This window comes from Amphibalanus amphitrite, unplaced genomic scaffold (genome assembly GCF_019059575.1).
Source record: "Amphibalanus amphitrite isolate SeventyFive unplaced genomic scaffold, NRLGWU_Aamphi_draft 000210F_arrow, whole genome shotgun sequence".
Lineage (NCBI taxonomy): Eukaryota > Metazoa > Arthropoda > Thecostraca > Balanomorpha > Balanidae > Amphibalanus > Amphibalanus amphitrite.
In genome coordinates, this window is record NW_024881705.1 from 238,264 (window position 1) to 259,433 (window position 21,170).

Sequence of the window (21,170 nt, forward strand, 5' to 3'; positions counted from 1 at the left end):
TGAGCCCCGCACGAACAGACCTGTCCCCTCTCCGACTCGGCAACATGCAGAACCGCTATCGTCGCTCAATATTCGCATCACAACAGTGTGGATGTGGGACGCCCAAAGCACAGAGATCGTGATTCGCTAAGATGATCCTAGTAAAAACGCGAGCGGCGACACCTCACTGTCAAGTCGAGTGACGCGGGCAGAATTGAAAGATTCTTGGCTCATCGTATCGTAGCGCGTGGCTCAGAAGCATCGGTTGGTAGCCCAAAACTTGACTCTATAAACAGAAAAAGGTAAACAGATTAAAAGAATCTGATAAAAACCCATTTGGGGCAGATCGTTAACGTTACCGTTACCAAAAGTCCACAGCCATCATAGGTATTCAGCAGCTTCGATTCAATTGACTCGTTAATCGTGACACGGACCAGTGATCTAAAATTAGCAGCACATACCTGGCCCTGCCCATCTACATCCCTGATCTCTAAGGAGATCCATATGCGGATCCAGATCGTCCTACATCTATCGGCATTAGGTCATGTGACGGTCGACCCAGCAGGAGATCAGACGGACCTGTATGTAAATACGTCGGACAGTTTTCCCGTGGTATGCGCCTCATCACCGACACCCAGGGCAGACGCATTTCAGCGGAACGGTGCGCACTGATCGAAATGGGACCCGCCATGGGTGAAAAGGCCAGTTCACGCCACATACGGGTCAGTTCACGCTACATATGGGCATACCGGCTGATCGTTTTTCCATATACCTACAGATGTTCCCGTGTGGATGTAGGGCGGCTTCTCAGTTCTCGGAAAACAGCGAGGAGGGTATTAACCGTCGTTTCTCAACTGGCAAGGACTTAAAGATTTGTTACTTGATAGGCATAAATCTCGGACGATAATTGTAATACAAAACTCAGTCAAAGACTTTTGACCGCATCAGTCACCAACGCGACCAGTCGGACTGCATTGCTCCAAGCCGCGAGCTTTCCTAGCTGGGAGACACGCGCTGCGCGAGTGTCACCTGTCCGAGACAGCTCGCAGCTGCGTCCTCCCGTCACGCAAGCTCCGTCACAGTCGTCACAGCGTGACACGTCACACCAGTGACGGCGGGCGGGCGGTAGAGAGAATGCCACCCCCGGGGGACACCTGGAGACACCACTCCGGGCACAAGGTCACACGCGGCTGGTGCCCTCATCGCGCGCGGGCCGGCCTGCAGGAGCGTCAACCTCTGACCGGCCGGTCGGCGCGCGGCGCGGCGGCCTAGATCGATCGTTCGACGGCCGTGTGGGCGCCGCGGCCGGCCCGTCGCTAGATGAACAGGTGCCCGCGGGGGCAGCGCGCCGGTCCCGCCGCCGCGTCTCTGACGACCGCGCCGCACGGCAGATGAGGTTATGAGCGCCACACTGTGGCCCGCCGAGCGCCGCCCCCAACCAATAAAACAGGAAGACCGATTTAATGACTTCCGGGAGTCACCGTGTAATGAGCCAGCTTTTGTCCAGAAAATGGTAGGTAGAGCATTGCCTTTTGAAAGCTAGCTTTGGAAAATGTCGCGCATTAGACTGGCACTTGAAAGAAGCCAAAATGAAAAATATTGATCTGCATGACTACTGTAAATAGTCGGCAAATGGTCGATGTAGATGGTTGGTGGTCCACTCACCGTTGCGAGTAGCGACCTGAATGCAAGGGATTCTAATTTCCTCACTAATTTGTTTTTGCTCCTCAGTTTCCTTTTCAAATGTGAAACTCGAACCTCCCACGCTCTCAATAAATGTAGGAGGAAATGAACATCTCATGGATCAACTGATGAAAAATTATTAGAAGGGGCTGACCGGTGCCCAATGATATGGCGATTAGAATACAGCTAAACGAGCCTAGCGAGGGATAGGTACAATATTAAATGACCATTGAAATTGAAAGAAATAATGTGATGATGGCACCGACAAACCAGGCAGCTCATTTTTATTTGTCTATTTACGAATTAATCGGCAAATCATGGATGACCTGAGCTGACCTGATTCTTTGACCGATCATCCTTTCCTGTTCCGAGGTAATTGTCAGTGGACACCCCGCCAAAACTACAGAGGGCAGTTCAAACCTGAGCATTCCTCAGCCCTGCGGCATGACCGGAGAGAATGCATGCGGCCACGGGTGCCGGTGGATGCGTAGAAACAGAGCAGACAGAGTAGAGGGAACTGGAAGCGGAGGAAGAGGGGAGGGAGACGGCAGGGCCATGGAGGCAGAGACAGAGAGAGGGAAAGAGAGACAGGGAGAGGGATGGGTGGGCAAAAGCTCTTCCACTGCCCACTGGCAGCTCTGACTTGAGATTTGTGACTTTTCGAGTGTTGGGGAATCGGGTTCCCTGCCGACCCAACCCCTGTTGCTTGGCCGATCAATTGTTGACAATAAAATACATCATACAAAAACATCAAGTTATCGGCCGAGGCCGGATCGGTACATCACCGCTATGAAATCTCGAAGTCGTCTCAGTCTCTCCGATGGAAGGCCTCCTGAGATGTCGTCTATCCGGCCAGCCACTTCAACTTCAGTGCAAGTCGCAGCCAGTTCAAGTTCGCGCTGCAGCTTGAGCTTCAACACTTACCCACGCTTGCAAGAGCACTTTCCGCACATTCATCACTCCACTATCATCACAATAAAATCACCACCGCACCGCTCGGATCACTGTCACTCCAAATATCATATCACCAATCACTAATTAGTTATTAACCACCCGACTACCCTCAGCCATGCGTATTTCAATTTGTGTAGGTACTGCGCGGCCGGCCGTCGCGTCTGTCAGCTGAGCTGAACGCTGATTGGTCGAGAGCGGTGTCAGTTTGCGCCGGTGACCGTCTCGGTGTATCGCCTGAAGCGGTGCGCCGGTCGCCATGCAAAGGATGCGTTTTGCGATCGTGACCGTGGCGCTGAAGACCAGGGAGGAATGAAAAGAGGAACGGGAAAATTTTAAGCTCACGAAGCCTGGAAAAAAGTGTCCCGCAATGACATTCCTACCGCAAGGCCTCCACTTACTTGTCTTGTAGACTGCTTTGCAATGAATAGACAATGGAGTTTTTCTCTCTCCCATAGATGGGCAGGTATCTGAATACGGATGGTAGCAACCAGACTCCCCAGTCCCGTGGAAACAAGCCAAAGGCTATCCCGGCCCAAGGAACATCATTTCTCCACCAGTGTCTGGAGTAAAATGTCATCAAGCTCAGTCTCTCTCATCTTGCCCTCGCTCTGTTCCTCACCCCTGACGCTACTGTGTCCAAAACTGCCGCCATCAGCGGCGGCCGACTACTCCCCGTGGCACCCCCCCCCCCCGCCGGGTAGGGGGGTCGAGGGGGCGGAGCCGCCGTGCTGGCCGCCCACGCCGCCCCGACCGACGCTCGCTCGACGCGCCGCCGTTTTAGTATTGATTCGTCGGCGTCGGACGGAGGACGGACGGAGGCACGGCGCTCTCGGCAGACTGCCCCGGCGACCTGACCTGACCTGACCTGAGCGCGGCCCCGGCCGGCGACATGACCTCGCGAACTCGCTGAAGGTGAGCTGGGCACGGCAGGCGGGGTCGGAGAGAATCGTGGCGGTCACAGCCGCTCTCGGCTTTGAACGCAGCCCGGCTCGCAACGCACTCTGTTTATAAGGTCACCTTTGTTTTTATTGCACCGAATATTAATTTGGTGACAAGAAGTTGTGTTGACAACTTGGCAATGATTTTACTTCAGTGTTTCAGAAAGCTGTAATCTGTTGAATTGGTCAACGGTTGACCCATGTAAACAAATGCAGACCAGTTACAGCCTAGTCACTGGTCTCAGTACAGTAATCAATGCAGGTCACGACTTCTTTGCTAATGTTTTACTCGATATTTGATTAAGCCGCAATGCATATTGCAACTCTAGAATTTTATGTTGTCCCTGGTCCCATGCAAATAAGGGTTGGCATAGGAATGTATATGATACAGTTTTGACCTTTTCAAAGGTTTGCTAATTGGCGCGAACATTCATTTGAAGCACTTTGTCGGAGTAATTAAGGTGCAGAATGTCGTGAATGTCTAAGTAACTACATCACTTCACAAAGACAGACTCACCAGAGCCCGGGAGTTTCTGTAACTTTTTGCAATCAGAATTCAGAATATAGCTGAAGTAACGCTGCTGGACGTCTCTAAAGTTGAGCAGGCAGAACATATACCAACGGCATAAGGAAACGTGCCCTCTCGTTAGCACGATCAAAGTAAAACCTATTAACGCTGCGCACTCAAGGTTGACATTTAAGAGGTGTTGTTCAGTATTCACTAAATTACTATTAATTCATAGTTTTGGCAGTGGTATGAGTGCTATTTGTTTTTTGTTTTGTTTTTAAGTTATCGCTCGACTGAAGAGCAAAGACACTAGACAGTGCACAATACAAAAACTTTCGGTATCCATTAAAGTGACACCTACTAGGGCTCTTATATAGCACATTGTTAAGGATTTCCGTATACTCTATTTAAAAAAACAAAAACAATTTAGGCTGTCATCACGCGAGCCTGCCTAGGTGTTACGACGTAACTATTTCCAATGTACTGCATTCAGGTCCTTAACACGTCTCCTTATCGTCTCTGATGCCGAAAATGAGGACTTTTTCTTCTAATGTACCACTTTCCATGCAGCATGTCACACCACATGATGCCTAAATGATGTCAATTTCACGTCATCTACAGCACACGGGTCCGGCTCTTCCCATGCATATTTCCCTTCTGATCGTCATCGATCTTCCATCACGGGGATGATCGGAGGCCCTGCGCGACCCCCGGCGACCGATGGGTTTTGAACCATCCCCTCCCAGCTCCTTGTCGCGCGTCAGAGTAGCCTCACTCCCCACGCTACTCCCTTATGGTTTATGTTAGCACTCATGGCACTTGCTTAGCACCATGACACCCCAAACCGCAGCGTCTTGCCTCTGAAGTGACTTTAGTCGAGGGAACTGTCGGGAAAACGTGGCGCAATGGCCGCTCTCTGTCAGAGGCAGGCCCTCGGCACCACCCTGTCCTCATGTCTGGCCCAAGTTATTCCGCAGCCGCAGGCTTGACCTTTGAAGAGTGCAACGCGGAAGTGCATTACATAGAAGAGCTCAGCAATCAGCATGCAAAGCTGCCGAGGCATCTGTACTTCTGCTAAGGGTATCTGTACTTCTGCTGATGATGAGCTTGCAAAGGTGCCTATTTAATGTGTATAATGCTATATGCTCCGCAATTACGTGTTCTTTCTCCGTTCGAATGAAGTCACTGCAACGTCGACGTCCACATCAGGTCCTGAAATGACTGTGGTACCGTATAAGCGTTCATTCAGCAAATGCGCTGGTCTTATACCCATCCTAATGCTATTCCATTCAACATCCTTCATGATTTTCGCACTCATCTTCAGTTAATAAAGATATCTTAAACTTGTGTTGTTTTTTTGTTTGTTTTTTTTTTTTTTGTTCTTGTTTTGTGTCTGGGCAGAGTTTCTGTATTTGACACAACACAGTTTCATAGATAAACAGTTCCGCAGACGGACAATGAATGTAAATAAACATTGCGGTATAAACCGATAGTAATTACTTCCATCTGTGGCGGGACTGACAATTGTGCTTGTGCATATGCAGGCTCTTGCAGGTTCAGCCCATTCTTGATTCTGCAGGTTAAATATCAGAAGAGCTGGACAGTGACCATCGACTACCCGACTCGATGGCGCCGTAGATATGTGCCCTCTGATCACTGGAACATTTTTTTTAACCAAATTTGAACATGATGAGCTTTAATTACTTCACTAATCTATGGCATCTGACTTTGGTTGAACGGTGGCTAACCACCTCAACAAAAGCTCGTGTCATCTAGTATCAGACAGCGACGTTTGCCGGTCAAAGTTTGGACCTATCCTGTCTAATAACTGTCAATACGTGACCTTGGGATGACTTGTGACAGTGAGTACGATCCAGGAGTTCAGAACTAATAGTCGTAGAGCTGACGCTGACCTCAATCTCGCATGCTATAACTTTTCGCTGTCTCTTGCCATGTTTTGGAGTGGATTTTATAACCTGGCATGGCAATCAGTGGTTAATCAGCTTGTAGCGAGAAAGGCTACAGGTGTCGTCGCTCCAGGCAAAATGTTCCTGCGACTGTTAAATCGATGGTCTGGTACTTAATTGGCCAAAGTGGGTATCAAATTGTGAATTGATGGGTGCACAGGAAGTCTTGCTTAGCAAGCCAATCTGACCTGGTAGTTCAGCTTGAACATGAAATTCTAATAATTATGAAAAATGAAGATGTGTAGATATACGAACACATTCTCTGTACATTTCTTACCGATTGTCCCTTAAGTTCAACCGAACGATATGGCTGGAGGGAACGCCTTTTCAAGATTGCACGGAGAGCAAACGGCCAAAAGTCGTAAGTCCCATGTGTCTCAGGAGCAGGTGTCGGAAAGCTCTGAAGTTCACGCCGAAAGGTTGGGGCCGAACTTCAATAATTAGCACTGCTGCCACCGCGAAATACGGGCCGGGCCGCCAGTCGGTCGTTGGTTGCCGCCTTAGTTAGCTGGAGAATTTCCGACCGAGTGCCCCGGAGCATCAGGCGGGCACCGCCTGAGCCCCTCGACCTTTGACCGAGCCTCTCCGGGGGTATAATCCGCGCGGGGGGAAGCTTGGAGTGCCAGCTCAGCGGAAAAGACGCAAAAGGTGCGCTCTAGAGACGGATTGGGCCGGACCGGGAGCTCGGTAATGAACTTATTCGGAGTCAGACGGCTGACGAACGCCCCAGCCCACCTGGTGACCCGAGCATTCCGCCGTCACAGAGCATGTGCCGGTCCAATTCCACTAATTTCTAAATGGGTTTTGACCTTCAACGGCGACCTTGCATCGACTGCCGTCGGAGTACAGCCCTTCCCCTTCCCCTTTCCCCAGCCCTTCCCCTTACCCTTGAACTAGCTGGCCTGTCTGGCTCTCTTTCTCTTGGGACATCATGACTTTCAGCAAACAAGCCTCATTTCTGCACTGACGCCTACCAACTGCGCTGTCATCAAACGTACTCCCCTAATGTGCTTTGAAAGTCTGTTCTCTAGCTTGCAGGATGACCAATCATTCTCGATAGTCAAAACCACCTCTCTGCACACTGATTCCGAGATTACAAATGCGCCGTCGGTACCACGGAACTTCTAGCTCTTCTCACTGACCCACGGTCTCTTCCGGCAGGGTGGGGTCGGCGCCGGCCCCTCGCCAGCGGGCCAGATGACCCAGCTCAAGTCCAAAGAGCCGCCACCTACCTGGAAGGAACGCGAAATCAACGGCAACTGCGAGTTTGGCGTCAAAAGCTACCTACATCAGTTCTACGATGGTCCAGAGAGCGTGGACTTCGACCTCTATGAATATGAGGTAGGTGTGCAATCGGGAGGGGAGGGAGCTTTATTCGGGACGTTTTGTCATCACATCACAATGTAAGGGCGCCACGTTCTTATGCATTTCGCTAGGGTCTACAGCTTTCAGTCTAAAAGGTACTATCTCACAAAGAAGCCGTTCATGTGGCAGAATAGGGTTGCATGCGACACCGTTCCACTAATACGGGTATGGCGTGCTATGCCGTGTGATACGGGCCACTTATTTATCCATTCCATGCATCACTACATACATTGCTTTGTTTGTTTATGTTTCTACAGACCACGTATTTTCCCGATCGGGTCAGAGGGGCTGAAGATAAATCAGTTTGATTGATCGATGCCAAATGATTGTGATGCTGGCCAGTCACTGTGATGCTGGCAATAAGGGTTGTTTATACGCACGGACGGGAACACAACTTTTATAAATGTTGTTTGTATTGTCCAACGCATCAGTGGATTGGCTACGGCAATGTCTGAAACAAATTTCTTAATGAATTGACCGTAGTGAGCATAGCATAGATATAGATACCTAAATGAGACGTTAACCCTCGCCGGCCGAGGGGGGGCGGGTGCCGCCCCCCCCCCCCATAGGGTTTTTTCGCGATAGCTCCGAACACGCTGGCGATAGAGAGCTGAAACTTGGCATACCTGACCTTTGCTTCAAGCCGAATCTTTTGACACCCACCGCATTTTTTAGCCAGGTCAGGTCACTGACCTATGACGTCATAAGTGAACCTCTGCACGGTCTTCAGATGTCGCAACTTCGCAACGCCCTCACTGCCAGAGGAGATGTCACAGGGAAATGAAACTTGCAGGATCTAGTATCCATTATGAGTCTCACAACTTGTATATCTCGGATTTTTCCTAAAGGTCATATGAGGTCAGGTCATTTTCGTGACCTCACCATTATAAGTCAATGGGGAAAAATTCAAACTGCTATTCTGGCGCCGGGAACGACCTCCAACTATCTCAAGCACACAGAATCGTGATTTGATGCACTCCTTGCAAGGTTAGATGCGTCACTTTTGCAATGTTGACCTTGCGTGACGTCATTTATGACGTCATCAAGGTCATATTAGTTTTTCGTCAATAACTCTTGATCAAATTGAGCTAGCGAGTCGGGAAAGCCACCAATGGACTCAGGAAGACCTGCCGAATCGAATGATATGCGACATGACCCCTTTCGACCAACTTCGTGACCTTAGGGTGCTGACCTGACCTTGACCTGAGGTCAACACCCCAAGTTGACCTGACCCGAACAAAAAGTATACCATTCGACGCGCCTGAGCGAGGCGAACACGATGCTGCCAAAATCGCGGCTCTGCGGCCGTTTTTGGCGAAGTTATTCTCCAAAAACTTAACCGTACCTTAGGGCACTTGACCTGACCTCAGAGGTCACCGGTTGACCTAGGACCTTAAAATTGGGTACCAATCTCTGCGTCTCGTAACGGCGCACACGCTCGTTTTTTCCGCGACGCGCTAGCTCCACCAGGGGCGAAACGGCGAGGGGGGGGGGTCGTACCCGCCCCCCCCTCGACCGGCGCGTATGTAGAAAACCAATAGGTCCGGCGAGGGTTAATGCGTTAGTCTCAAAAAGCTCGTTAGTTAATTCTTTCTATAAATTATGTTTCATGTGCCAATAGAAGGTAATATTTTACTTTAATGATCCTCATTTACAATAACTATTCATTTTCGCTATCTTGAACGTTTTTTTATAGTTTTAAGATATATTTTAAATGGTATATTCTTCTTCGAGCAAAGAGAAGATTATCATATCGAGATATAAGTTGACACGATCGCTGGTTTGACGCCCATGGTGGTACCCGCATGTGGGCAAATGACGTAAAATAACTGCTGATTTAATGACGGATAAATTTAGTGAAGCTAAGTATGAATAAATGCCAAACACCTGCCGACATTTATCATCATTCTAGCGCATATCAAAGTCCGGCTCGGCCACAATGGCGCGGTGATCGATGTAGTACCTGTGACGTAAGAGGTATCCCGTTCTCTGATTGGTCGGGAGCCGGTTCTCCCGCGGGACTCGGGCTCTGGTGGAAGTGGTAATTGAGTTATGTTTGGAGCCTGACAAGAGCTGGCTTAGTGGCCACCAACACAGTCGGATTGAGCGCCCGCTCAGGCTGGCGTGCAACGGATACCGAGATCAGATTGAAGTGTTTTTTGCTGAATGCCATATGTAAGGCTATATGCTTCTGTGAACCTGCCACCTACCCGTTTGATGTGGCCGCGACATTTATGCTCGGAGCCGGTCGCCTCTTCATGGGGATGGTATGAGGTTTCCAATAAGTTATAACTTTACGAGCATTCCACAAAGGTAGTCCGAGATAATGAACCACAAACCATGTGTGAGTGTCAGACGACATTAAAAATATCGGGTCATTTCAAACTAGCTGCATGCGCCATTTTAAAATAGTTCAAAATGCTGTTTTTAGAGGTCATGAAATTCCTCTTTTGACGTCTTTCACTGTAGGATGCTTTAGCGCTGTGCGAATACTTTGACCTCCACATTTAATATCGAAATAGGCACTGTCAATACTGCAAAGGATCACCAATCTGAAGGTCTTGGAACAGCAGAAAACAATAGGTACACGATACAGCAGTGGCCGACACTTTTCATCTTGCGGCTGGTCACATATCGTGGAAATCTTATTAAGATCTCCCAGAAAAGGCCCGGGCAGCGCTTGTCGAACAGCACTGCGGATCCGAAGGTTGGGACTTGAATGGGGTTGGGAACTCGATTTTTGAAGAATGCATGAAAATGATCAAACTATTTTCACAGAATTTATGGTGCATACCATTGCCTCATAAAATCAATAAGCTGAGAGAAATGGGGGAAGAAAGATAGGAAACTTGTTTTGAAAAGTTCTTGAAAAAAGATGCTCTTGATGCTGTTACGTCACATGTCACCTTCTGCGGTTGACAAATAATGGCGCATCTGGCGCACCACAGATTACATGTTATATCAATGGGTGAAAGATGTTGTTTGCTTCACTCTGCCATTCGCGCTGTTTTTAACTTTAAATTATGCTAAAACATTTACGGATGAAATGTTCAGTGTCAAAAATTGATGTGTCTGCCGTGTACTATATTCCCACTTAACATGAGCGCGTGATAAACATTTTATGTACCTCGAATTTTCAAATGATAAAGATGATGAATCGGAGGATGCTGAAAAGCAAAAGCTCATTCCAATATTTGGACTACTTTACGATTAAAATTTAAAATGTTTTCATTCCTGTCATCTTATTAATCATTTGTTTGTTCTTTTTTATGAAAATAACTTAAGGCGTTGAGAACCGAGGTAATTTCTATCTACCGTGCCTTAACTTACCAGCAACAGCAATCTATCTACGCCCTACGGTGGCAAGGGAGACTGTGAAAGAAGCGTAAGATGGATTCTAAACAATTCTTTTGTGATATACTGAAGGACAAAGTGCAGAGAAGAGCGTACAAGTCCTGTTTTGTGCCAGGCTGTTGCAGTAGCACTTATGAAACTCCGAAAACGATCTTCGTTCATGTCCCGAACAACATTACCCTGAGGAGATGATCGTCTGCAATAGCAGGAAGAGCTGATGCAAGTACTTTGAAATCCACTATCAAGTCGGTGCTATTGTTGTAATGATCACTGTCAGGTGAGATATTTTGTGCAAGGGCTGAGTGTAATGCCCAGGAAATGACCTCCATTCGCCCCCTGACCGGTCAGGGTTATAAAATTTGAGTGGATGGCGGTCCGTTTGGGGTTCAGATGTCAATTGTATTTTGTTACTGTCAAACAATACATGTTATGCTGGCAGCGAATGTGTGTAACGTCGTTTTTCGAAACAGAAGTTAGAACTGTAACGGCAGAGTGCCTGCTGGCTCATCGTAAGTATTGTAAGTGTTGTAAGCAAAAGCATTGTCAATATTGTAAGTATTGTGAGCATTGATGTATGGTAGATATCACCTCACATGATCTCGGCTCAGATAACCCTCTCCGGTGTCCCTGTCAGTAAATGGCACCTGGATCATTACAGATACGATAATTTGTCATAATTCTTAAAGAATTGGGTGGTTTTGACTCGTTTACTCGAGGTGCAGGTCGCATTTCAATACTTTTCCATAGGCTTGCAATGTAAAGGTCACGACTCTGACCTAACCTCAGGTCACAGATAAAAAATTCTGAGATATACAAACGACACATACTGCAGGTACTGTTTTGAAGACTTGATGAGAGGAAATAACTTCGTGAAAAACTCAAGCTCTGACGTGTTTGCAAACTTTTCTGAGGTGGGGTCAACAAACCCGCTCTGGTTACCTGACCTGACCTGACCCGGCATTTTTTTTTTTTTTTGCTGAGATGTGCGCAATGAGCATTTAGGAAAAGTCACCAAATATGAGCTGAATGTCTCGCGGCGTTTGGCAATTGTACAAGAAAATCCTGAAAGGTCTCCCCGTCCGAAATAGGGTTAATGTGTATATGAAGAGTTGCAGATGCCAAACATACCCAGATCTAAGACTGCAGTTCCCAGCGCCGCTGCAACGTTTTTAAAACAAACATACATAGGACATTACAAACATGTTTATTTGCATCTGTTTTGGATAATAGCAACTCATGGCGCCATCACACGCGATAACTGTTAGGATTTGAGATACATTTTTATTTAGGCCATTAGTTTGGCTGTAATGTTTATTAATAGGTATTAGTTGGGCGGAGTTTGGTAGTTTTTTATTTAACTTGTGGTATGTTGTGCTGATTGCGGGTTGCTCAAACCTTTCAAATGTAAGGACCTTATTGAACTCAACCCTACCCCTACACTACCCTACATACGACTGGACGCTTTCCAAGCCCACAAGCATCACGACGCCGAGATGGAATGTAGCCGAGAAATCACCATCGCCATCTGCTCTAGAGCTAATCGTGTGGGGCGGCGTGTGGGGCGCCGCTTAGCCTATGGGGGTGCACTTCTAGTGGATGGCGGACGGGGGTGCACCTGCACCCCTTTCATAAGGAAAGTTACTTCCCTGATTACAGCTCCCCGTATTGCACCTAATCAGGGAACGGCCAGCAAACGAAGGAACTATTTCTGGATGACAGGCGAATAACCGCTCACGCAAGGAGCGGAGCTCCGCCCCGTCCAAAGTGGCCAACAAAGCAGAGACAGAGGCAGCATCACATCTTCCATCAAAGAACTGGTTTCTGGCTTGGAAGATGAGCTCCATCTTTGCATCCGAGTCGGTGCTGTCAGGAATCAGCTGGTCTAATGGAGTGAGAGTAGTGAGACGACTAGCTATTGTATCAGAGCTGCCTGGTCTTCGTAGCATTTGCACCGATTCTTCTCGATCGGACTCTGAATTCTGTCCCTCCTGCGTATTACTTGAGGCATTGCTATGTAGCTAAGTCTTTGGCAGAGTTTCATTAGGTATCCATGCTTTGCAAACAGTGCCATAACAATACAGTTAATTAATCACCAAGCTTCTTTGCAAGTTCCAATACAGTCGAATCGCACGCGATTTGAGTGCAAAAATCAAGAAAAGTGCCAACTTGTTCCCGTAAAATATTTTGAATATTGACCTAAAAAAAATGAGTAATTTCCAGATAAAATAACAGCGAAATCAGTTTTCGCTTGCCAATAAAACTCACAGATATTGAAGCTCCATTATTAAAGGAACATTTTAGTATATGCCATTCTTGATAAAACTTCTTAGCCACGCAATACCAGCGCAAAATAAAGAGACACTGAAAACACGACCAATCACTCCGATTTACCATAGGAAAATACATAGAAAATGTATGTCTCAACTGCGCCAAATATACAGACAGTTATATACCTACATGTGACGTCATGATTAGCCCGACCAATCAGAAGCAAGTCGTTTTCAGCCACAAATAATTAATTTCTGAACTAACTAGGCATTTTTTTAACAAAGTGATTTTAAATTAAATCATTAAAAATTCTGAGCTTTTTTATTTTACCAAAACATACAGAGCATGCAGATAGGTCCCAACCCTATTGTGAAAAACCGCTCGCCCGCCGCCAAACGCAAACAGCGCAAAACGCGCAAAACGCCAACGCAAACTTCGCAAAAAAAGAAACAATCGCCCGCCCGCCGAAAACCGGAAAAAAACGCAAAAAACGCCGCAAAAAAAACGCCCGTCCGCCGCAAAACGCAAACATCGCAAAAAAAATATTAGGTAAGATCTCTCAGAATAATGTTTTCCTCGGCGCTGCCCGCTATAAGACCGTCTGTGCCCTTGCTGTGCGGTAATGGACTAACTGAGTGCACCCAATTGTCGGAGAGTATTCCGGCCTTGATTCCGGCCATCTAGTCGAAATGACCAAGTGCTTTATAACATCTTCACAAGCTGCTCTGACAGCAAAGGACCGGAACGGCTACACATCCTGAGTAATGCCAAGAAATTGCAATAAGCAATACAAATTTAAGGGATTTAATATCACTCGTAGCCATGAGGGAAGGTTACACCTCAATGATAATTACTTGTGGTCCAACTAAGTGTGATTATTATGTCATCAGTGAATCGGTTGGTCGGTTTGGGTTAAGCACCACATCCAGTAGACCAAGGCGCTAAGCCTCATCAGTGTATCGATTGATGCATATATTTTACAGATCACAGATTCTTATTTGATTGAAAGCAGTTAAAAAAAAACTGTTATTTAATACCGTGCGTTCGTGTGTCGCAGGAGGACCAGTGCGACCAGTCGTCCTGGCCGGGGCCGGCGGAGGGCGGCCGGCGCCGGCGGCGCGCCTGCTGCCGGCCGGCCGGCTGCGTCCGGCCGCTGCTGATTCTCTCACTACTGCTGCTGGCCTCGGCCGGCTCGTTCCTGCTGCTGCTGGTGCTGCTGCCGCCGCCGCTGGCGCTGCTGACGGCTGCCTCGGACGTCACGGCTGCCGAGCTGGCCGCGCTGACCGCGGCCTGCATGGGCGCCACGGGCACCCTGGTCTCCGTCTGTCTGATGTTGCAGGTAGGTCAATGGTCTGCCGGCGGTCAGTCTGTGGTCTGTGGTCGATGGTCAGTGGTCTGTGGTCGATGGTCAGTGGTCTGTGTGATCCTGCAGGCTGTTCAGTGTTCAATAGTCTATCTGATGCTACAGATGTCAGTGGTCAGTGGTCACAGTGACGTGTCCGTTGCTGCAGCATGGCTAGGGGTCACTCTTTGGTCAATGGTCCTGGTCTGTTTGACTTTTTCATCTATCGCTTGGTCTCCCAGTCACGATAGTCCGGTAGGCTGATGGTTTCAGTGGTCAAACATGTGTTATCTCGCAGGACTGTCCACTTAATTTACAATGTTGCTGGAGTGTGGATGGCATGATCAGGTCCATCTATCTGATACTGCAAATGATGCCTGTCAGTGTTCAGAGCTCATTGTGGCGAGTCGATCAATATGCCTTTGGGATTCCTTATCCGTATCAAATTTACTTTTTACTGTAGCCAATTAAAGTTTTCGCATTTCTTAGCCCTGGCTCATTTCAGTTTCCCATCTTCCGACGAGAACTCAAGTAAAAGTTAATCCAACTTGGTCAGACTAATCTGAGATAAATAGCTTTAATTTCCCTTGAGCAGCCCACATTCCAACTGCCACTAATTGGCACCGAAATTCTCGTGTGTCTGGCATGTTGTACTGTCGCGACTAGCTCCAGCTTACAGAGCGCTTATCGGCCTCTTGAGTTCTTAACTAATAAACTTACCTTTCTGCCTTACTGTGTCTTCCATCCCGTATTCCTTCTATTCTATGTAACAATCTCCCTCCTTCGTGCAGGTGAAATCAAACGCCCTGGCGGCCCGGGAGGGCGGCGGTGAGCAGCGGTCTCTGTACCGCTCTCAGGCCGCGCCTCCCAGCCCCACAGAGGCCACGGTACCGGCCACCGCTCAGCTCATCAGCATCCAGCCGGACGCACCGCCGCGCTATGACGTCACCAGAGTCCAGAGTGACGTCACCGCGACTGGCGAACACTAACGGAAAACACGGGTGAATGAAAGGGCATGTCTCATACTGGGTTGTCTCCCTAAAGGAAGCATCGCAGGCCGGACTGAGTGCTTAGTATTCCAACGACAGAGGCTAGCCTATGAAAGCAGCGGGTGAAGGAGTTATGAGAAATGCTAAGACTGAGAGAATGCTTTCATATCCGGCTCAAAAGCTGTCGAGATATTAAAGTGAATCATAGAATGTGTCTATTTTGCGTATAAAGGCAAGTGTTATGGCTGCAAGGGTTAGCGCGTGTGTTGTGGGCCGCTTGCCACCCATAGAGGTAAAATCTTAAAACCCCCCGATAGGAATATCTCAGGCAAGCACACCGTCGAAGAAATAAAGACAAAAAAGTGATAGCAAACAAAAAGATGGATGGGATGAGGATAGTGTGCTGGCGGACGAGAGTACGAGAATTGCTGACCGATCTGTCCAGAAATCCAACGCGATAAGAAAAAGGTCATGACTGATTGAGAAAGTATTTCTGGTCGCGCTGAGATATGGTGATCTATGAAAACCGAACCGACCATAGACAAAGGAGTGAGCGGATCAGATAAAGCCGCTTTTTTGTAGAGTGTGTTGTCGCTGGCTCTTGCCCCTGATCTCCATCTCATTGGTAATGAAAAATGTTGCATCTATGGTGAGCGGAGGACCATTTAGCGGGGAATATCCCCGCTGGAAATGAAGATGGATCCGGGAATGTTATCCGAAAGAAAACGTCATCCGAACAGTCACGTGTGTGGATTGACATTTGTGGTCAGCTGAGGGATACAACGCTCTGTCTCTAGTCATATCCACTGTGATCAATGTCAAAATTAGGTGTCATGACATGGTGGCGATACAAATATACGGCCGTTATCCGGTTCGTGGAGTTCAGAGTTTAGCACCGTCGCTGGTTATTCTCGACCAGGGTTGTATACCAATCAAGTCGATTGAATTGATTGATTTGATTCAGGGCGTATTTTGAGTTGATTGGATTGAGTCGATTGACTTTTCGAGATGACTGGTTGACTGACTCGTTTGACTTTAGCGACTGGTTGACTGATTTGATTCCCGAAAATTAAAGTGACTCGTATGATTGAGTCGATTGAATGGAAAGTTGAAATAAGTTTTAGTTGACGAAAAATAATGACACCAATTGATGACATCAAAGATCACAAAACTACACTGAAAACTGCTTGTCATCACAACTGCAATATGGAGTAGATGGCCAAATAAAGAACAGGGCCTAAACATGAACAGCCAACTTTGACTTTCAACTGCAATAACTGCTCCAATCCTGTGATAGAGCCTGGCGATGCACCTACCTACCTTTCTGCAATCAGCAGGAATTTTTTTTTTCTAATCCAGATGATAAAGTGCAAGGCCCTATATACTAATAAAGTGTGATTAATTACTAATTCACATCTCCACATCTCCTCAGAAACAACCCACTGAACTCTATAAATATCTGAAACCCCTACAAAAATAACTGAAACAAAGCGCCGTTTTCGTCTCGCTAATTACGTTTACATTAATAATTTGCTGCATTGTTTAATTTGCAGCAGAACGTTTGTTGATCCTTTTCTCCTGAGAGCCTAGGCATAACATATTTAATATATTTCATTTTCCTTAAAATATTTTACCGAATATTATTAAGTGGTTTTATTTCAATTGAAATAATAATTAAAACGAAATTGGTGTTGTACAACCGATTTATTTTATGATGATCTACCATACTACATGATAATCAATGACGTCATCTTACCAAAAAATCAAAAGACGAAGAATAAGGATTTATAAAAGCTTAGCATACTTCTTGGCAAAACGTTTTCTTTGTTTTTTCGCAGTCGCACCAACGGCATTTAATTTTCCTTGTTCTTCTTCCTTTGTCCTTAACTTATCCTGTGGTTCCAGAGTCCCTGTCCTTTCCATTTCCTTTTAAATATATTTTTAATGCTCATCCCTATCCCCCAGTCCTAACAGTTTCAAATTGTATTGCAATAAAATGTTTTGAATTCTTCACATATAACCTATCTACCTTCGTTGGTACTGTTGGTAGCCAGTGACACATCTAGGCAGGTAAGTAGGGACCTACCTGCTTTCCTGCTGTCTTCATAAAGCATACCTAATGAAGTTGTCAAATTTATAGCACATTTTCAACACTTTCATATCAATATGGTGTCAGTGTGGCATGTAACCTAGCTAGGTTCATTATGTTCAGGGCTCAATTCAGAAGAGCTCCGCATAACTCACATAAGAGACAGACGGGGGCTTTACAATTTACATGGGGTAGATGGCCTGATGACTTAGCTGGAATATGGCCAAAATTAAATTGACAACTTTTAGGTGAAAGGTGGTGATTTGGGTTAAGGGGCGTTTGTTGAAGTCAACTACTGGGTTATTTTGCACCCATTAAATGAAACTTCTGCTCCAATTCTACCCATTGAACCTCAATATCATGATCCACCTGTCCATCACTAGGTATCCTTCCTTATTACATAGAAACTTTGAATGGCATGGCAATTTATAATTTTAAATGACAATATTTTTGTTTCTTCTGTAGGTAGGTAGGTAGGTAGGTACACCAGACTGCTATGGACACTTTTCCAAGTTGGTGGGGCAAAAAACCTAATGTATATCTTGGTTTGAGTCGTTTGATTGAGTTGATTGATTCCTTTCATTGTCGCGTTTGAGTCGATTGAATCAATTCCCGAAAACTCCTCTGACTTGATTGATTTGATTGGTTTCCCAAATTTGTCGTGATTGAATTGATTGCTATTGATTGAGTCGTATACAACCCTGTTCTCGACTCGAGGACCGAGGGCCGACCGGCGCTTTGGCCAGGTGCAGTTCGAGGTTCAGTCCAGGTGCGACCTTGGGTCAGTTCAAAGCAGCTGGTCGAACGATACTCATCGACCGACCATCGACCACCGACCACACTGTTCAGCTGAACTGATGTCCTGTTGAGTCGCTGTGTGCATTCCTGAACCGTGGACAGACTGAACTGGATTATTTTAAGTACTGGAATATCACTATCGAGCTTTCCCATATCTAAATATCGTCATCTTCATCTTCACGTTATCGGGACGAGAGACATGATGTCCTGTTGGGCCCATTCTCGTCGATTTCCTCAACTTCAATCTGTAATCAGTCGATGAATATGAAACATATGAATGAGCTGCAATACACTTTAGTTACTTGTATAGGTACCAATATTCATACAATTTTTGTATATAAGTGACTGCTTAATGATTTTCGACATTGGTTCATGACACTCATTGAGGATGAGTAATTATGGCAAAACCTCGGCTTACACTAGATCATAAATATGCAAAGAAACTTCGTACAAACCACATTTGCTTAACCGTAATGAATGTAGAAACACGTTGCATATGACATCTAAAACCAATTTAGTTTTAAGCATATTTTCTTGCGTTGTACGGTAACCTTAGACCAAATGAAACTAATTACATAAAAGACTAGGGTTCTGAAAAAGTTAATAGCCCATTTGTAACATGCTACATGGCATTATTATGTGTTCGCGGAACGACAGGTCGGTGGGTATTTATAAAAGGTCCCTCACTGCGCAGCTGCCCTCTGGACGTGTATTTTCGGACACCTGCCGTGGACACGGGAGCAGAGTTGGAGACTGAGAGCCACCCTTCAGCTCTGTGTAACGACAGCAGATGGCACAGCCCGTGGTCAGAAATAGCAGCCCGGTCCGGGAACTTCAGTCAGGCGGCAGACTTCACCGCTCTCACGGAGGATCGTATAATGGATTTTCAGGTGGATTGCCTCTGTCTTTATCGCCGCTGCTGAGCAAAGAGAAATGAGGATGATTTTTGCATGCTCACCTAATGAATATCCTCCCCAATATTGTCAGAATCAGATAATGATGCATTTTTATATGTGTGATCATGCTCTAAAGTTGATAGATGGTTCGACGTTTCCGATGGCTCTACAAACACATTTATATTTTGCAAGTGTACCTAGAATGTCACATAAAAATATTATAAAGATACTAAATCAGAGGTCGTCAGCACCCCGCAGAGCTCTCCTCACTGACGAGTACCGGCACGGCGTGAGTCGCCGTCCGGTGACCTGTGACCTCTGAGAGTGGCTCGATCGGCTCAGCACGCGGTCACCGGACGGTGTGTGTCGTCGCTGAGCCCCAGATTGGCGACTTTGATTTGACGGCAGCCGGTCGACGGCCCGAGGATTTGTGCGAGAATGGCTTAGAGTGGGGAGAGAATCGATACTGACGATGGCAAACGTGCGGAGTTCGTTCATTCGTTGTATTCTGGCTGCCAGGAACTTGTGGCAATTATCACACGCTCGTATGGCCAGAATGCAGTTTTTTCCATCGTCTCTGCACACAACAGGTGTTTATTGACAGTTTCTAATGTGGTGCGTTTTTTTAGTAATAAAGATAACATCGCAATAGCAACTGAGTGCAGGCGGGATGCTCATCGGAAATCTTGGTCTCGTCAAAACTCTCATTCCAATTTTTTTATATTTGCACAATTTGAATATGAATTGTGGGCTGCCTATCATCTCACAAACGATAAGATGATAAGATAAAACGCATATTTAAAGAAACATATGTGTTTTTACCACACATAGCGGTACGAAATTGTATATGCTGGAGCATAGCACCTTGCGCAAGTCATTGCGTTTCCTTTCCCGTTTTATTTGAATGAGGATCCACACATCTTTATCCAACCCTTTCCGCTCCACAACAGTGTAGAGCACGGTTTCATACATCTGTCGATAGATGGCAGCAGTGGTTAGCGCCTGAAAGCAGGCTGCACCGCGAGGTGTGTAAAGTTTCTCATAGATGGCAGTAGTGGTTACGCCTGAATATAGGCTGTACTGCACAGCCTCCATTTCGAGCGGCGAGCGAGCGGTGGCCAGCCAGCGGCGATTATTGTTGAGAAATGAATTCGACTAGCCCATGACTGATATCAGAATAGATATGAACAGATATTTTTTCGTTAAGCGATCATTGATAATCTCACTAAGATGTAGGATACACAAACTGTACCTACCACCTTACTGAACGAAACCAAGCGAAAAATCGTCCGTTTGCGAACAACAAATCGAACATCAACATCTCGTAATATATCCGCCATGCTACCGAGTCCGACGATGCAAAAAGGATTGCGCCACCAGCACGGCACGAGTCACCCAAGGTGGAGACGATGAGGCATAAAATCAAAGGCGGCGACCTTTGCTGCGTGTTATGATCTCAGGGTCGGCGGACCCGACCCGCGCCGCTCAGAGCATCCCCCTGGGGAGTTTATACGGTCACAAACCCGCCACGTGACGAGTTACGGGCAGCATCCCGGTTTACGAGCCGACCCGACGCTCCTGTAGCCAAGGAGACCACATGTTTCGTTTAATCTTCTTCGCCAATCTTCTGAAAGGGAGCCGCGCATCCGCCTGGTAGCAGAACCGAATAGGACACGACCTCTCGTAGATTGAGCCGGTTCGTCATCAGATTAAGCTCGGATATGGAGTCTCGTGCACGGGTTTATCAGTTTCTTTACCCGTCCGCACGCAGCATTCATTCTACAAAACCAAAATGAACAGCGCTGTCTCTGGTACCGTCTACCGGATCTCTATTGTCAGATTTAATTTAAACCGGGACGTGCAGAACTAAATGGAGAGTCGTTTAGCCACTCACGTTTTGGTCACAGAAAAAAATGTCAAGAAATGTGATAAAACGTCGGCGTTCAACAGAGCTCATTTCACCCTCTTGTTCACATGCGTGCTATATATTTTCTCAGGCTTTTCAGTGTACCAGCATTTGAAGTTTTCTCCGCACGCTGT

General features: G+C 46.7%; 1 protein-coding gene across 1 annotated transcript; it reads left to right on the top strand.

The window, feature by feature from the left end:
* Positions 1 to 3,395: 3,395 nt before the first annotated feature.
* Positions 3,396 to 16,227, top strand: LOC122385156. The gene is made up of 4 exons (XM_043373227.1): positions 3,396 to 3,528; positions 7,191 to 7,370; positions 14,074 to 14,355; positions 15,150 to 16,227. The coding sequence occupies exons 2-4, from the start codon at positions 7,227 to 7,229 to the stop codon at positions 15,345 to 15,347; spliced, it is 624 nt and encodes a 207-aa protein (XP_043229162.1). The 5' UTR covers positions 3,396 to 3,528; positions 7,191 to 7,226; the 3' UTR covers positions 15,348 to 16,227.
* The last annotated feature ends 4,943 nt before the right edge of the window (positions 16,228 to 21,170 follow it).

Excerpts from the sequence above, each read along its gene's own strand:
- LOC122385156 (XM_043373227.1), top strand. The coding sequence starts at position 7,227 with ATGACCCAGCTCAAGTCCAAAGAGCCGCCACCTACCTGGAAGGAACGC. Across the intron at positions 7,371-14,073 it reads TCGACCTCTATGAATATGAG|GAGGACCAGTGCGACCAGTC; the intron begins GTAGGTGTGCAA and ends CGTGTGTCGCAG. Across the intron at positions 14,356-15,149 it reads CCGTCTGTCTGATGTTGCAG|GTGAAATCAAACGCCCTGGC; the intron begins GTAGGTCAATGG and ends TCCTTCGTGCAG.